The 17,426-nt window shown below is 48.7% G+C and overlaps 1 protein-coding gene across 1 annotated transcript; it reads right to left on the reverse strand.

Annotated features, from left to right (window-relative positions):
- Positions 1-1,185: 1,185 nt before the first annotated feature.
- Positions 1,186-13,189, reverse strand: LOC144138812 (uncharacterized). Its single transcript, XM_077671289.1, has 4 exons — positions 12,640-13,189; positions 12,498-12,560; positions 5,505-5,664; positions 1,186-3,385 (listed from the first exon to the last, which is right to left on the reverse strand). Exons 1-4 carry the CDS (start codon positions 12,785-12,787, stop codon positions 2,200-2,202), a joined length of 1,557 nt encoding a protein of 518 aa, XP_077527415.1. The 5' UTR covers positions 12,788-13,189; the 3' UTR covers positions 1,186-2,199.
- Positions 13,190-17,426: the final 4,237 nt, after the last annotated feature.

A 17,426-nucleotide genomic window follows, 5' to 3' on the forward strand; every position in this document is an offset into this window, starting at 1 on the left:
ATTTCCCCATCGTCTAAGCGGACGGTATCAGGCGAGGTCGCAGCAAATGTGCGGGTATGGTGAGAACGAGATAAGAGCAGTCATTGCCGTTTTGGATGATGACAAGCTCGACGTACACCAGCCCTGGAACAGCCTCCCGCCAACGCCATGAAGCAGTGTACAAAGCCCTTGGACATGCGCCGGAGATCTGCGCATGGGAACAGCGCCGTCATTTGATAGGTCGCGGCTCATCACGTCGGTTTGTTTTGGCAGGTCATAGGCTGGGGACACGAGAATGGGCGCTTCCAGGGCTGGAGTAGGCCGATGCGATTCATGGACCTCGAGATGGTCCCTTCAGGAGCCATGATGGGGTGAATCTGGGAGGCCAGGATGGGGGATGACCTCACACCACTGCCAAATATGTTATGTGGTAGCAGGACAAATCACATAAACCATGGTTGAAAGATGAAGAGCGGTCTATTTGCATTATTTACAAGCAGCCATCACTGAGTCTGCGTGCACCCTTAACTTCTGTGTCATAGGCTGGAATCACAGCGTAATGTTTCACTGGTCGCTTGGTCATTTCATAACAATATACTCGACAAAAATTATTGTCTGTGCCTTTAAATCGTTTGCTTCCTACCACACCATCAAAACTGTAGCTTGCCTTCATTTCCAACTGTACAAGATAACCTTTTTCGTATCTTTCTTTTCTTTCTAGACAGGAACACACAAACTGTGCCTTCACTAAATCTAAGTAACATTTCGAAGCAATTATGACTAGTGCTGGGCATTGAATAAAACTTTTAATCCGTTCAATTGATTGCCATTATTGTGCTAACTGATCAGTTAAGTGCTTGGTGTGAAAAAAGGAATAAAAAGATGAAGTGCAGATTTCAAAATCAAAATTTCTTTTTGATACGCTATCAGGTAAACACAGGAATTTGAATCATCTACATTCTCACACTTTAAGGCAATATCTGGTGTCCAGGTGGGCTAAACAGACTCTTGTGTGGTACACATGTGGCAAGGCATATTTAACAGGTGCTATTTCTCAAAGCAGTGAGGTCAGTGCGTTTCAATTTTATTGCCACTACTCACCTAAAGTGATTTCAACCGATTAACTGGTTAGAAAACTTAATTGCGAACAATTAATTTTTATGTCAATCGATCAATTGCCCACCCCCTAATTATGACACACTCGCAAAAACATAACCTCTTTATCGAAACGAGATTGTCAAAGGGATACTCTGCAACTGCACAACATACATACAAAAAAGAAAAGTGGTAAACAGCAATTATGAGCAGTAGAAGGAACCACGAATGACACTTTCAAGCGAATTCTTGAAGACTTAGCAAGAGCACAAGCCTTGTAGCATTCATCTCTATAATGTGCCTAAAAATCAAAGGAAAGAGCTGCATACAAAATAATTTGACAGGTGGTGATCATCGATGCTTTCGCTAATTGGTGCCCGATAAACCTACCTACGATGAGCTACAACCAAATGCTCATTGTAGGTGTCCCACTGTCATCCTTTCCCACTTCTTCCCTGTCCCACTTCAGTAGTGGCAATTGGTGAGAATGGGGACAAGCATGACGAAAACCACAATGGTCTCACTTGTGCAGTCTATCGTGACTCGGTCATGAGTGACGTCAATGGTCCTGCGTTAACCGGAATGGAAGGTGAAGCCACCAGGCGCAGCCAGAACAGCTGGTGACCAGGAGGTACCTGGCGGTACACCTCCAGGAGGTAAACCTCCAAAACACCAAAACTCACATCCGCAACATGAACAAATAAAAAGCTATGCACCAAAACTAAACACTCAACAACAAAGGTCCCTTGACTTTCCCTCACACATTCCTCCACATAACAGGCGTAGCCTATTAATCTGTGCCACGGGCTTCAGTTCCAACTGCTGCATCCCAACCGAGGTAGAGACATCAGGGGAAGGGGAGCTGGTACAGCAGCGATTTATTTTACAGCCTAAGAAACACACAAAGTAGGCACAGGATTTCTTTCACTGCAAACTATTTTTTAAGCTTCCTTGTTTGGCTAGTGAGGGCAGACTTAAGAATGCAGCCAACCTACCGTGAATACACAAAACATTTCACTTTTGTAGGCCTAAACGAGAGCTCAAGGAAGCCATGTGGGTGAATCACTTTCAACACTTATATGGTGCGGGTGTCTCTGAAGAAATGGCACTTGAACTGATAACACTCTAAGCCACAGCTAGTACAGACGCACTTCTTTCAAGCTGTGCACTCGAATGATATCTCTTGTGACTCTGCAGATACTTTATATGAGAGAATCCTTTTTGACAGACACCACACTTGTATGGCGTCTCTCCGCTATGCACTGTCCTGTGGACGAGTAGTTCTTGATGTCGCACATACTTTTTTGGACAGAGATTGCAAGCATAGAGTGACCCTGTGTGCATCCTTTCATGGCATCTCAGATTGGTTTTCAAACTGAAACGCCTGTTACAAACGCTGCACTCAAACGGCTTCTCACCAGTGTGCACTCTAATATGGTGAGTCATGGAAGCCTTTTTACTGAAACGCTTCTGACATATGTTGCACGAGTACGGTTTCTCCCCGCTGTGCGTTCTCTTGTGCAAGGCCAGGTCACAAGCTGCCACAAACGCTTTGGGGCAGAAATTGCACACATACGGCTTCTTGCCAGTGTGGATTCTTTCGTGCACAGTCAGATAAGATCTTTGCCTGAAACGCTTCTGGCAAATGTTGCAGGAGTACAGTGCCTCGCCAGTGTGCGACCGTGCATGATCTTTGAGGTGGCTTTTTTGGAAGAAGCGTTTTTCGCAGACATCGCACGCATAGGGTTTCTCACCCGAGTGTGTTCTCTCATGAGAGGTTAGGTCACGTTTATGATAAAAGCACTTGTGGCAAACTTTGCACATGTGTGGTTTCTGATCACTGTGCATTTTCACATGGGCGTTTAAAGAAGACAAGCTTTTCAAGCGTTTCTGGCAAATGTCGCAGGCATAGGGTTGCTCGCTAGTGTGCGATTTCTTATGGGCGCTTAGGGAAGATCCGTGCCTAAAGCGTTTCTGACAAATGTTGCATGCATAAGGTGTCTCCCCAGTGTGTAATATTTCATGTCTAGTTAGGTAACGTTTCTTAGAGAAACCTTTCTGACAAACGCTGCATACATGGGGCTTTTCGCAGCCATTGGGCTTCTGTGCTGTGTGCGTCCTTTTGTGACACGTTAGGCCCCTTTTGGAACGAAAACGTTTCTCACAGACAGTGCAAACATGCAGCTTCCCACCAATATGCACATTCTCATGACGAACTAGGGTCGATTTTGTAGAGAAGCATCGCCGACAAAAACGACAAGTGTAGACCTTCTGTCCAGTGTGCGTTCTCTCATGTTCGTCAACAAGCTTCCTGTGGGAGAAACAACAAAACAGAGAACATTCAGAGCACAACAGCACAGAGCCAGGGATGTAAGGATTTATGCACTGGAAGGATCAATGCACTCATAAGCATTTTCACACCAACATGAAAGTAGTTGCCACAAATGAATTTGACATTCCTTATTTCAGGGGTGCAACAGCCCAAATATGAGTTGGATCAATTTGGAGCAGAAAAACTTTGCTGTTTGAGTAGAAAAATCCAAATTCGGAGCCGGTTGCAGAAGTAGACACCCTCATTTTGGAGCACCAAATCCCAAATTAGGCACTTAGGTTTACCTATTTTGGAGGTTGGCACACATACACCATGCCTTGTGGCTGGCTGTAGAATTTCCTTGTTACTTTGAAGGAACTTGTCTGCACTGCAAAGCATGTCTGCACTGATGTTAAATTGTTTGTGCATCTTAAACACAAAAGATGCACAAACAATTTAACATCAGTGCAGACATGCTTTGCAGTGCAGACCTGTCTGCAGTGCAGACAAGTTCCTCCAAAGTAATGATGAAATTCTACAGCGAGCCGCAAGACATCGTGCATGTGTGCCAACCTCCAAAATAGGTTAATCTAAGTGCCTACAGTATTTAGAATATCGAGCAAAGAAAGAAAAAAAAACAATATGATATTTTTATTCAAGCTCCAAACTGTCCTCATAAACGCCCATCCATGACCTAATTGTATACCAAACAGCCCTCCAACCTGAGTAGTATCTGGCTACACTGGACACAATTAAAGGGGTCGTGAAGAGATTTGCAAACACTTTGTGTGGGTATTTATAACTGTGGAAAAAAAATAATAAAAATAAAAAAAATAAAAACGCGGATTTCTATTCAGAAGGACGTCAAAGGTTGAAAAGTACCTTATGTGGCCACAAAATGTGAACAGACAATTTTTCTAGCAAAGTGCAAAGCCATAAAAGCAGCGACAGCAGCGGAGCACACGGCATGGAGACTCGTCCCGAACGCATGATTTCAGCCACCTATAACTTCAGTACAAAACGAAACAATGCAACATGATTTTCAGCAGTATTGTTGACCCTTTTAAGAAGTCTCTTTTCCCCAACATTGAAGAAAATCTAGAACATGTTTTTTTTTTTTGAAGTTACACATTTTTAGAAAAAGTACAGCAGTCAATATTCTTTTTCTTACTTTTATATTTTTGGTGACAAGCGATATTTTACAGATACATTTAAAAATATCTGGTCGACACAATCTATCACTTAGATGGTCACAGTTACAGATACAGAGATAGGAGCGTAGAAGTTAGCAACAATCTAGCATTTGACGCGAGTTCCCAATTTCTTTTCTAATTTTTTTTGTTCTCAGCAGAACTCAAAATTTCTTTACCTGTTTGTCATTCTGGTGTAGCTTTTGGTTTTAAACCAATTTTAATCAAAACAATCGAACCTTGCCGTGTGCAAACCCCGAAGTTGGAAAAGACTGCAGTCGTCAGAAACCACACATCACCTGCGCCACCTTTGCAGTTTTTTTTTCTCACGAAGTACGCACACTTGAGGAAAATGGATTGCAGTTTTAAGGTAATCGCTGGCTAGCACACAACCACGCATGTTCGTTCTCTCATAGAATCACCCAGTGTAGGTAACGTCTGAGAGATGGTGCTAGGCTGTCATGTGGGTAATGCAGTTAGGGCACCTGGATACACAACACTCTCCACAGAACAGAGTGGTGGTGGAGAGAGTAAGTAGTGGAGAGTGCGTGCATCATGCGGGTTTTGCAAGCAGGCGACTTTCGCCACTGCAGTTTTGCAGGTGCGAGGATTATGCGAGTAAACAAAAAAATTCAAGTTTTGGTGGCTCACATTAGGGATGCAAGGATTTACGCATGTAAATACAATATTTATGCTTCACCTATTTTTGAGCCCTACGGTAATTACTGTAATAAAACTCCTGCTCAACTACAACTCTCGCCACCTCCCTGGCCCCATCATCAACAGCACGTTTCCACTTCAGCCACTGAACTTCCTGTGTCAGTCACCATTTTTACACGCAACCTTTTTGGAATTCCAGTTTCAGAGAAGGAAACTGGACCTCCCGACTGTCAGCAGCAGCAGCAGAGAAGCTATTGAACGTCACTCACTTGATGTGGTGGGAGTAGGGACACTGGGGGCAGCAGTGGCTCTGCTGGGGCTGCCCCCAGTGCTCCAGTCGCCAGTGGTCGTCTGCTGCACTCTGCGAAATGAAGAACTTGCCGCACCCGTCGCACGAGGCACCATGTCTGAGAAACGCGGCCGTGATCTCTGGAACAGGCACAAAAGGAAAGCATTGCCATCTAACCGCCATTTGGGCACACTGTGAGAGCTAGGTTCAACGTTCAGCATAGATCCCGGAATGCAACAAACATTACTTCCATTCACTCCACATAAGTCTAAGGATATAGTGGCACTCTGCCTATGGGTAACAAAACAGCAGGAAGGAGACTGATGGAAGCAGGCAGTGGATGTGGATGGCACCACATAGATGAAACACAGTTAGAAATGCACTTACTCTGAACCCCAGCACGACAGGTTTTGGCATTATTTGAACTACGCACTTTCACAAATCGGTAGTCTGTATACTGAACATAAAGAGAAATCTTGTATATGCTGACTGGCTTCAAGCGACTCATCCCCTAGTAACATACCAAAGCATCACAAAGCACTACAAGTGAGTCGGCAACAATATCCTCCTGCCCACCCATCACTCACCAAGGAACAGGAACATAAACTCAGGCTTCTGCAGTCAAACACGTTCCCACACCTATCTAAACTTCACGCCATCAACCCCACCCTCTACAGCGCCACATGCTCACACTGCGGTGAGATCTGTACCCTCTACCACATAATCTGGGCCTGCCAGAAAAACCCAAATGTTCACCCAATTCCCAGCCCTTCTTATGAGCAGTGGTAGAGGGAACTGGCCAGCTCCAGCAGCGAAACTCAGCTTCAGCTGGTGGAACGTGCGGAGAAGGCAGCAAGCTCCAACGGGAACCTGAAATGAGGAATCCGACTACGTGCTCCCCCCCTCCCTTTTTTTGCCAAATAAAGTTTACTCTCTCTCTCCCTGACATTCTGTGCAGAACAGTGCCGCCAACGAGAGAAAGCAAAGGAACCATACAACAGAGGCACGAACGAGTTGAGCGCAGTTTACTGCAGCAGGAAAAAGGCCAGGCCTGAATGAAAAAAGCATTTCAGATATATGTTTTAAAAGACAGGGCCTTTCTTAAAACGTATCACCTTTTTTTCTATAGATAGCTTGCACTGACATCAGCATAGCTGCCATGTTTGCGACCCACAAGCATGGCGAAAGGCTGCACAGTTATTAGATGCCTTTATCTTTCCAAGTGCTGGAAAAGCTGGAGGCGGGTCACTAGAAAGGGTTGTGATGATGCCATGTGCAAGCTATGTATACCATCCTGCCAGAATAAAGCACAATCAGTCCGTCAGCGCCTCTGTGGTGTGGCCCCTTTGTCCTGTCGTCTGCGCCGTTTATCACAGAGGCACCACATATGTACTAACTAGCCGTTCAGCAAACCTTTCTGCTATTTATTTCCCTCACATTTATCAGTACATGCAGGGTATAGAAGATGAAGTAAGAAGTAGCAGCAGCTTACAACGGCAGCCTGCTGCCTCTCGTTTCATTCGTTCCTTGCTCTACATTTGGCGCCGGAACATCTCTTCTCTCTATGCACGAATAGTAGAGCCTCAGCTCTTGTCTATGTCGCCACTTCACGCCACGAGTAAGGAAGGAATCATCTCAAACGTATAGCCCTGAACGTCCCATTCGAAATCTGGAACAAATGGCACAATGATGGAGCGCCTCAAGATGACGCTTTCTACTTGAATGCCCCGACTGATGAGACAGCTGGATGAAGCTTGTTGTATGCTGAATGGCGAATATGACACCGTGAAATTCTTTGGGTTGCACAATTGGCTCTTTGCTACCAACAGCAAGCTCGTCAGCATCTATGGTGAGTTTGCACCACTTATCATGGTGGATGGTACAGAGCTTGAGATTATCGTCAGGCACAACGACCTCGTCATTGATACGCGGGCCAAACTTCATTCAAAGATGGCCTTGCAATAACCACCAATAAAACGCATCCTGCAAGTGCCAGTTGCCAAAATCGCTTCATCCAGTCGAGAACCCAAGTCAACGACCAGTGGACTTCCGCTGCCCCCCGGCCAACCTGCGTGAACGCTTTTAATAGGTGCAGGACTGCGGGAGGAGCTAGAAGCAGCTGAGACACCAGCCAATGCCCCAAGACTCGTATCTTTTTGCACGGAAAGTTATGTGCACGGCCTAGGGAAGGCCGATGATTGTGGATTATGCACTGGCAAAGGCAGCGTTGGTAACTTCAGCGAGCACTCTTCACTGCAGCCCGGCAGTGCTCCGTTGAACCTCAAACCGCCATCCCTGCTTGAACGCCGCAGGCGACTGCAGATGCAAGGATGCACTTTTTCTATCCCGAACCCTAGAAGCAAGTCGTCAACAGGCAAAAGGCCTTCGGAACCATCTCACACCAATGCCCACGATCGAATCTCAGTCGGACTCTGCCTCAAATCAAAAAGCGACACATGTCATGCTTCACATGAATGAGCCACGAACCGATTGACATGGAAAACAACAGGGAGAACGGGGCGAAGCATGTTCTTTGTGGCACTGGGTGCAGCACCACTGTCAGAAAAAAGTGCCTCAAGTGACAAACAGTAAGCTTGCTATACACACACTTCAATTGAACCCTTTAGCTCTTGCAAGTAGGACTACTCAGGCTACAAGTGCACTACTTGACCTACATTCCACCTTAGATCGCCTGTCCAGCCCGAGACCTAGTAAACGCCCAGAACGCGATGGTGAAAGCGCTTTCTTTTCCCAAGAACAAAACGTTTGAAACAACCACAGGCAATCAGGCGAGCAATCTAAAGGACACAAGAAAATGTCAGAAGATGTAACCTTGTGTGCCTCACAGATGGACACTGTTGAGCTGCAGAGAGGACAAGAGAAGCTTGAAATGTTGAAAGACAGTTGGGACGACGAGTCAACACCGTAGCACCAATGCTGATTTAGTCAAGTGCCCAGACAGCGTCAAGAAGACAAACACAGAAACATCAAAGCTAACCAAAATAGACTGCTATGATGACTCCCTGCTCAGTGAGAACAAGAACTCGAGCTCACTTAAAAATGTTATTGCTATTTAATGTGAAAATGTAAATTCTGTTTAATCGTCTAGCCTTATAGAATCATAGATGACGACCGCACATCACCTCAGTTCACTTGCAATGCAGCAGGGTGGGTACGTGGGTGCCAAAATAAGTCACCTTTCTGAGTGCTCTTTTACGAAAGGAGAGAAAGAAAAAAGGTATAAAGTACAACTCAAGCAGATGAGGTCCTATTGCACTTCGACAAGAGTGCCAAGGTTGGCCATGCACAAGACTGCATGTTGGGCTCTGGAGACTGTTGTGACACAAAGGCATCCCCGATATTCCACAACGAGGGCCAAGTCTGGCAATAGCAAGCACTCACTTTGACAACAGCTCTGGTCTTCAAATAGGTACTCCAGAAACAAAGAGGTAACTCCAGCCGTGAGATAAAGCAACCAGCAGATCTTCCCGAAGTACATAACAGACTGTGGAAAGAGCTACTCAAAAAGGTCTTCAAGCTTCATCCACCCAAGCTGGTCGCAGACGAAGCGTCGGCCAAGACAGCAGCTATGGGGCTGATTAACCTTGTCGATGGCTTGGGCTTTCTAATGAAAATGGATGTGAATCATCAGTACACCTACAAACAGCGGGAGGTCTGGACACTACAATTTCTGCTGATGTGGCCTGAATCTTCCGAAGGGAGGATGCAGGAAAGGAGGTTGTGGGAGTCAGGCCTGCACTTTCCCGGGGGGGGGGGGATATGAAGAAGATGAAATTGTAAAGGAAGAAGCGGCAGCTCAGAAAGTTGGCCTCATGCCTCTCTTCCCTTCATCCATCCCTTTCTGCGCATTTGTTGATGGAATCTTGAGAGGCATTCCCAAAGGCAGTGTGCAGTTGATGCAGAGCAAAGTGCAGTGACCCACGGGGTCTGATTGTATGAGGGAAGGTAAGAGCAGATACAACTTTGTTATGGTGGAAAACAAGATGAATGCCACCAGCACCACTTCACACTGCTGAAAATACAGCCAAGAAAAGCAGTGACACACAGATACCCTCGAGAAAATTGGCCACGTATCTGCTCCTTTCCTTGCAAATGTCGACAAAAGACAATAGTCCTTGTGAATGCCTCCTTTTGCTTTCCCACTCACCTCTCGTGCTGTTCCTTTTCCGTCGCGCTCCTCCCAAGGAAAACACACTAAAGGTTTGCTCAAGTCAATTTAAATTTACTGCGTTCCACTGCTACTGGCCGGGTTCCTCGATGCCAGAGCTGCAGTACAGGAGACGCGTGTGAATCGAGGCACCCTACTTCAATGTTTATAGAACCACATTTCCTTATTCCACGTGCTTTCCAAGCAAAACGTGGAACCTAGCCAGTGGAACCTTTTATTGCTATTGCTGTGTGATTTCTCAAATGCCGCCAGGAGCGCAGGAAACAGGAGGTGGCGGTATTCTGCAGTTGATGTAGTATTTTATTCGCTATCGCAAAAACCAAGCATCCGTGAATTTTTTAATATTGGAACAGCAAATATCACTTATGTATGATCTCCTGCCTTATAACTGCGTATTGTCTTGTTCTCATTCAACAATGTTTACAAGTATGAACATTGACACCGAACTTAACGTTTAGATTTGGCTGTGAGTATATCTGACCACTGCAAAGAATTGGTTTTACTTTGGCTGGGTGGCTGAATCGAGTCACAGACCTACAGACAAACAGATAGACCAAAATTTCTGGGTTTAAGTAGCCCAAGAAAGACTATCGTCTTTAAAAGCAAAATCCCCTCAAAGGCTGGGCAAAGCATCTTGCACCACTTTTCTGCGGTGCAGACATTTGACAGTCTGGATTTTAGATAACAGTGCAAGATGCAGAATAAAACTATTAACCACATGGAGCAGCTTTGGCAAGTGACGTAACAAGCAAAACCAAATGGGTGCAGTTACCCAGTAGTGTAGGTGACAGCCACACAATAATGCCAACGGTACACTTTCACAGAACCCCTCCGTTGACGTCACTGGTAGATCTCTTCTGGCTGGCCAAACCAGGTGATGTGACATGAGTAATGGCCTCCCCTTTGAATCGGGGCAACAGCATGTGCCATTTACCTATGTTAGTCACCGACTTCTGCAATAGTTTCTCAGCAGGTATACTAGAAAGGAAACTGCGCTTGGGAATCCATGTTGGCGTGGGGGCTTAGGGGAAGATCAGTGCTGCTGGGTTGGCATGTCTATCGAATTCTTAAAGGGACCCTGCAACACTTACCATCGACTACTCGGAATGTATTTTGGGGTAAAGTCTATTGTCCCAGCAATCCCATCCCGCAAGAATAATGAAAATCCGTTCACTATCACCGAAACTACGCGCATTGAAAAATCGCGCATAAATGTTCCCTCTCAACTCAACCGCGGACAACGCAACGAAAGCTGCGCGCTCTCTCCCGGAGAGGGGGGCGGCGCGCGGCATTCTGTTCGGCGCCCTTCGATGTCACAGGCCGGGGAGTTCTGTCCTTTTCCCCACAACGTGCACGGGTATATTTCCGGTCTGGTGCCACAAAAAAGCAGGCATGGTGGCGTGCTTGCAAGCAAGCGCTCAGGCTGGTAGGGCGTTTTTGAAGCAATAAACGTTTGTTGTCGAGTGGGCTCGTTGAAAGTGGAATATTTAGTTCGTCACTCAAACTTCGCACGCACTCAAAACAAAAGAAACACCAAAAGCATGCGGACAGGTTCAGACATACAAGAGATTCAGACACAGCGCCGACGACGGCTGATCGTCACAGGAAATGCCAGAATTTAGCCGCGAAGTTGACCAGCGACAGCCAATAGGGCAGCCATAGCCCGATTGACGTCGCAGAGGCCCAGTCAGGGGTGCATAATGAGGAGAATTGAAGAGGGAGCGGTTGGTTTTTCCGCGTCTTTCACGCCAATTTGCGCGCTTACCGCTTCACGTGCACGTGAAGTGTAATCCAAGCAGTGTAATCTAAATGTCGCGCAGGTTTACTTGCACTGCACGAAGAGTGTTGCAGAATCCCTTTAAGCGTATTCGGTTTGATTTCTTCACTATGCACGGCTATGTCTACGAGGCAGCCTAAATGGTCGAAACTTCGCTTCCCTTGCTCTGCTTGGAAACTTGAAATTCACCCCATTTGTTAATGCTAAAGCAGCTGAGCTTCATTATAAGCAAGAGTGGGAAGAGTAGTGCCGGCGAGTGGCCATTGATACATACCTACACATGTAGAAACCCACAGTGCAGATATGCTAGCAAGCTCCCTCGCTTGCTTGTGTTTACCGTGGCGCAAACAGCAGTTGCAGTCGCTATTTGCGTCAGGTTGGAGCAGCGTTTGATTACTGATTTCTTAGCAATTAGAGCATCTTCGGCACTGATTCAATGCTACAATGGATATAGGAAGGTCAGTTCATTCGAAATCAAGCTGCTGGTTGCCTTCAGTGTTCCTTTAAAGATGATACTCAGTGCCTCAGTAAGGATGGCTTTCCCCCACTTCTTGCTGGCTGGATACTTTGGCATCCAGTTACTACGTGGCTGACTTTTTTCATCTTCTCCAAACAGCGTACACATGAATCATCCTGGGGCAGATATTCGCCCATACTACCTAGGCACTTGTCCTCAAGCAGCCAGCCTGAGCTTCAAGGAGCGACACAATGCCTTTAGTGCTGTCATGAAAGTTATCTATTCCGATAGCCTGACTACCTGTTTGCCTGCTTTAGGGACTCACAATGATCCTTCCTTTTCCACGCATTTTTTCGGCCACATAAGCGCCTCTGCATCCTTCACTTCCTTTTTAACTGCCCCGGTAATGTCGTATTTGGTCGTACACGCTACACCTTAATACAAGTGCGCGTGCCAAAGGCGCAAAGGCACGGCCAAACAGCGCCCAAGCCATACCGGGCGGTCGTTCAGCGGCAACACATCCGTGGAGATCACAGAGGATATACCGCACCTGAAAATGCGCCGTCTGTTTGGCATCCCTCGCTGCAGGTGGATAGCACGGTGCACTGCGTACCTGCGCGAGAAGTCAACGAGAATTCCTAGCAACATAATGCCGTGCAGGAAAGTATTCAGGCACCGGCCCCGCGCTGTACCTGTCTGGGCGGTACACACGTTTACTTGCGTCTCTCGGCTGCAGCAGGCTACGGGCAGGCGCGAGTAGGTGTTGCAGGATGCATCTTGCGTAGATGTCACCGCGGCCCCAGCGTTCGCCAGCGACGTTCCCGCTGTGTTCGTCGGCATGTGCGCCGCGAGTGATGTCGACGGGGGAAAGGTTGCCCCGCCGGTCGTCAACGCGCACGCTTGCCGAGCGAGAACGAAACCGACGCCGAAGCCATGTCTGAGCACAATTCCATCCACCGGCTTCGTGTGCGACACTTCTCCCGTTCTCGCACTTCCGCGACAACTTTCAGTCGCAAGTCACGCACAACCACCACACACAGCCCCACGGGTGTGTTCACACGCCGGAGGACAAGGCACTACGAAACAATCAAACTTGATGGCATCTAATTCAGTCCACACAAACACTGCAAGCTCCCCTCGCAAGCCCACACCCGCGCGAACCAAGCAGCGCAGGCAGAGCTCTGTCACAGAACGCTCTGTCGAAGATGTTCACATTCTACATTCTACATTCACTTTCCTCGTACACAACTTCGGGTACCCCCCCGCATATACTGAATGCCAGCTCTATGGCCGCTCCTCGTCAAAGCGGTCAGAGCGAGGGGGCGCCAAGTTCCTAGGCTTTTTTGATGGCAGTGTCGATGCGCACTGCTTTTTGAAGTGAGGTCAACTTAAACTCACCATACTCAGCGGCGTTCAGTGCGCTGTACTCCGATTTGGCTGCACTTGCTGCACTCATTCAGGTAGTGCAGACCGTGCAGACCTCGCCTCTTCGATTTTCGGGGGCAGCGCGCGGCGCCTGCACTTTTCTCTTCGATTTACCGATGGTGCAGACCGAAGCAGGATGTGTTCACGGCCTTCCCTGCACTTCTCAGGGAGGAGGTGCAGAAGCAGACGACAAAAGTGCAGGACCGGTTCTGCAGTGGCGGCGCCTGCGCTGAACTGGGCTGAACGCATTCTGAACTGATGCAGAAATAGTAGTGGCTGACGGTTTATCCAATTGTTTTCAGCGCAGACACGCAAAGGAGGAAGAACGTTGCACCACAAGCGCTGTTCTTCGTGCTTCGTGTGTGTGCGCTGTAAACATCTCACCAACAAGCCCGACTGTTTCTTAGGGTTTAGTCAAGCTGCGTAGAAAGATAAACCAGATAAATCATCACTCTGGACTTTCCGCGCCGGGAACCAGCGGGAGCTCGCCAGAGCGGCGTCGGCGAAAGCGCGTGTGGCACGCCCTTTCATGTATCACCTGGCACGGCCGCTGGATGCCTTTCATCCAGACACATACACCTGGTATCACCTTCCGGGTGTGTGGCCTTGGGCAGCGGTTGATGCGGTGTTGCCGTGGGCATCCACGGTCATGTTCCCTGCCGGAACGCTCACCGTCTTGGGTTTACTACGGAAGTTTCAAGCATGTGCGTTGCGAGGAAGGGAAAAATAGATGGTAAAAGAAAGTTGAAGTTGACTTGCCCACAGATAGGAAAGGAAAGCAGCTAGCTAGGCGGGAGGAAGGTATAGATCGAGGAGGGCTCTGAGAAAGGGCGACGCAGCAGAGAGAGAGAGAGAGAGCAAGAGTTGTCGTTGTCTTTTGTTAATCGAGGGAAGGCCACGCGGCCGAAATAGGGGCAGATAGGGGTAGGGAAAGAAGGGGGAAGGGAGAAGTAGCCCGGTTAAAGAGATGATACGTCCACGAAGACCGCACCGGAGTTCCCTTCAGACAGCGGAGGGAATTTTCACGACCGAAGTGGCTAGGCCCCAGTCTACACTAATCTTGACAGGAACTTCACACTCTACGTCGAACAGCCCAAGGGCTCCGAGAAAATGATCTTCAAATGGAGGGTCATCTTGGGAGGCATATATGCATTGGCGAGCTAGGACAGGCCGTTACGATGAAAACGCGGAGCAGGGCGAGATTAGGTGATCAAGGGTGGCGATTGCGGCAGTAGGGACAGTGAGGAGGTGAAAACACGTAAATCCGTTTTCTAGTGATGTGGGGTGTGAGAGCTGCATTGGCCCTAGCTTTGTTGACGAATACCTCCGCAGAGCGAAGCCTTGGGGGAGCCAGAGGCAGTAGGGGTAACGGAAGAAAGACGGCACTTCCGTGCCTGGCGGGTGTGTTCAAGTTGAAGGTGAGGGCAGGGGGAGGGGGGGGGGGGGGGGGTCGTCCAGATTTGGGGTACTATCAAAGCGCCGCAGTGCTGCACCATGTGCAGCCTGGTTGCCCCCATCTGGATCCGTGTGACCCGGCACTTATGCCAAACGGGTAGTGATCCCATTACACGCCAGATTGGCGGTCATATGTTGGATTCGGTGCAGTGTTGGATGATTGGTGAAGGGCTTGCGCAGCTCTTGGAGGGCTTGGTGAGAGTCTGTGGGAATGCGGATGCGTGGAGGTGGCGGGTTTGCAATAGTGAAGGCCAAATGATCTAGTGCGCTAAGGATGCTCTGGAGTTCCGCTTCCAGGGGGAAGAGAAAAGCGTGACGTGTGCGGGAGCCGTACAGGTGTGGTCGAGCTGGGCAGCGCCAGGCCAGACCCATATGGGAAGGGGAGAGGCTAGCATCTGTAAAAATATCGACCTCGTCCGGCAATTTCGCTGCGAGGACGCGCCGAAGGGCCTTTTCACGCGCAGTACGACGGGAACATGGAATTGAGAAACACTTTATTGAGCGTTCTGTGGTCTAATGGTCTGTAGTGGCCACCAGCTTGCGCAGAGTGGAGATTTCGGCAGCTCCAGCTGTCGACCATCGCGGTTTGCACCTCTGGGTCCGAGCTCCCCAGCACCTTCTCCCACTGCTCTTCACAAGAAATTGGAGGAAAGTGGTCTGTAAGACATTCAGGGCACCGCATGCAGGGCAGTCTGGGAAGAGGTATAGAGAAGGGTGGATAAGGTTGAGTTTTGAGAGATTGGGGAAGGTCTGGAGAAGACGCCACACATGTTCTTGGGAGAGGCAGAGTTGGATATGGGCTGGAGGGCATCTAGGGCGGGAAAGGCGGTGATGGGTAGTAATGTCCTTGTACGTGACTAATTGGTCCCTGGCGGATCTGGCCCCGTGGTAGGGAACGTGACTGGCCGCGGCTCGGATCGTAAGCCCTCGAGCCGCGTTGTGGGCAGCCTCATTTCCCTCGAGACCAGCGTGTGCCGGAGTCCAGATAAGCTCTACTGGGGAATTGGGTAAATTTTTTTGTTTCACAATTTTGAAGGCCGGCGTTGATATTAGGGTAGCGAAATTTCGAATGGCCGTTTTAGAATGGGAGATTTGATGCACTGGCCTAATCAAGAGCACCTCTGGGTTATTGGAATCGTTAGTTGCAGCGATGATGTAGGCATTGTAGTGCACATATTCGGCAGCGTCCACATATACCACATTGGGTCGGACCGGGGGATGTTTGTATAGATCTTGTACCCTTTGTTCTCTACAGCCCACACTGTGAATAGGATGCATGTTGCGAGGAATTGGTCTGATGATGAGATTGGAGTGCACGTCGCTAGAGAGGGGAGATTTTGCTTCAAGGCCGTCGAGAGGTTATTCCCAATTGGTTGAGAATGTGATGCCCAGTGGGAGTTTTCGATAGGCGGACCACCCGATTGGACAAATGGGCTTCGATGAGCGCTAGCTCCTAGCTCTTCAGTGTTGTGCGCCCAAGTCCCTCAAGTATGGCAGTAGATGTACTGAGAGGGAGGTGAAGGGCAGCTTTGTATGCCCGGCAGACGAGGCGATCACTTTCTCCAATTCACTTTTACTGGGGCGCAAGTTGGGGAGTGAGTAAGGGATTCTACTGATAACGAATGCCTGGATCAGCCGAATCCTCTCCGCCTCCTTGAGGAATTCAACGGTAAGAGATTCGCTTAATGCCCCCAACAGTTTGCATGGCATGATGTTCCAATTTATGGAGAAGTTGCGTGTTCGCTCGGTTTCGCTTAATTGCCATCCCCGGTATTTTCAGCACAGGGACTTCCGGGATAGGCTTGTTGGCTATATGTATTTTAATGTCCGGAAAAGCTTTAGAATGTCTTTTTGGAAGTAATAAGAGCGGTTCTGGCTTATTAGGGGAGCAAGGTCGCTGTCACACGTGCAATACGATCCCCTTTGAGAGGTAAGATACCAACAAGAGCGAACCGGGTGTTCCTCGCGATGGCTATAGACGGTATTCAAGTTTAGCAGTCAATTTCTTCGCTTGGCCACACAGGAAACGGCCACAGACATGGCCGATGCGCCACGGACACAGCGCAGCCTGGGCCACTGCGGCCGCACGCCGAAGAAAAAAAAAGACACTGGCGTGCGTCATCTGCTCCGTTCCAATCCAATTCTAAACTGTGGCGCCAACAGAGATGTTATTAATCGCACTCACAGTGAACTCGACACAATACTTCGTGTTCGGCGAAGAGTTCGTGACGTGAAACGCAGTCATATGTTTCACAGTCGTGCTTAGCACGGACAAGTGCCGCCATCCCGTGGAGCCCGACGTAACCTGACGTAACGCGGAGCCCGACGCCGCTGTGCTCCGCCAGCAGCAAATCGCGGAGGCCACGGGCGCACTCACACGGTTGCATGGGGGAGAAGAGGGGTGCCTGATCTGCGGGCCGTGTGCACGTCGCCTAGAAACAGACGCTTGGCCACAGATATGGCGGCGCACACTTGGTTGCCTGCATGCATTCCGCGCCATTGAATACCGAGGATAGTGAGCAGACTGAGCTTCGGCAGGTGCTGTCCAGGGGGCCGGTCAAGTGGTGATGGGCGTGGCGACAACACAAAAAGACAAACG

The sequence above is a fragment of the Haemaphysalis longicornis genome, unplaced genomic scaffold (genome assembly GCF_048455015.1).
Source record: "Haemaphysalis longicornis isolate Haplotype H1 unplaced genomic scaffold, Haemaphysalis longicornis Haplotype H1 scaffold_5, whole genome shotgun sequence".
Lineage (NCBI taxonomy): Eukaryota > Metazoa > Arthropoda > Arachnida > Ixodida > Ixodidae > Haemaphysalis > Haemaphysalis longicornis.

Bases quoted from the DNA above. Each gene is read 5' to 3' on its own strand.
- LOC144138812 (XM_077671289.1), bottom strand. From the start codon at position 12,787: ATGCCGACGAACACAGCGGGAACGTCGCTGGCGAACGCTGGGGCCGCG. The intron at 5,665-12,497 runs GTGCGGTATATC...TGCCTGTTCCAG, and splicing joins AACAGACGGCGCATTTTCAG to AGATCACGGCCGCGTTTCTC. The intron at 3,386-5,504 runs GTGAGTGACGTT...TTTCTCCCACAG, and splicing joins CCCTACTCCCACCACATCAA to GAAGCTTGTTGACGAACATG.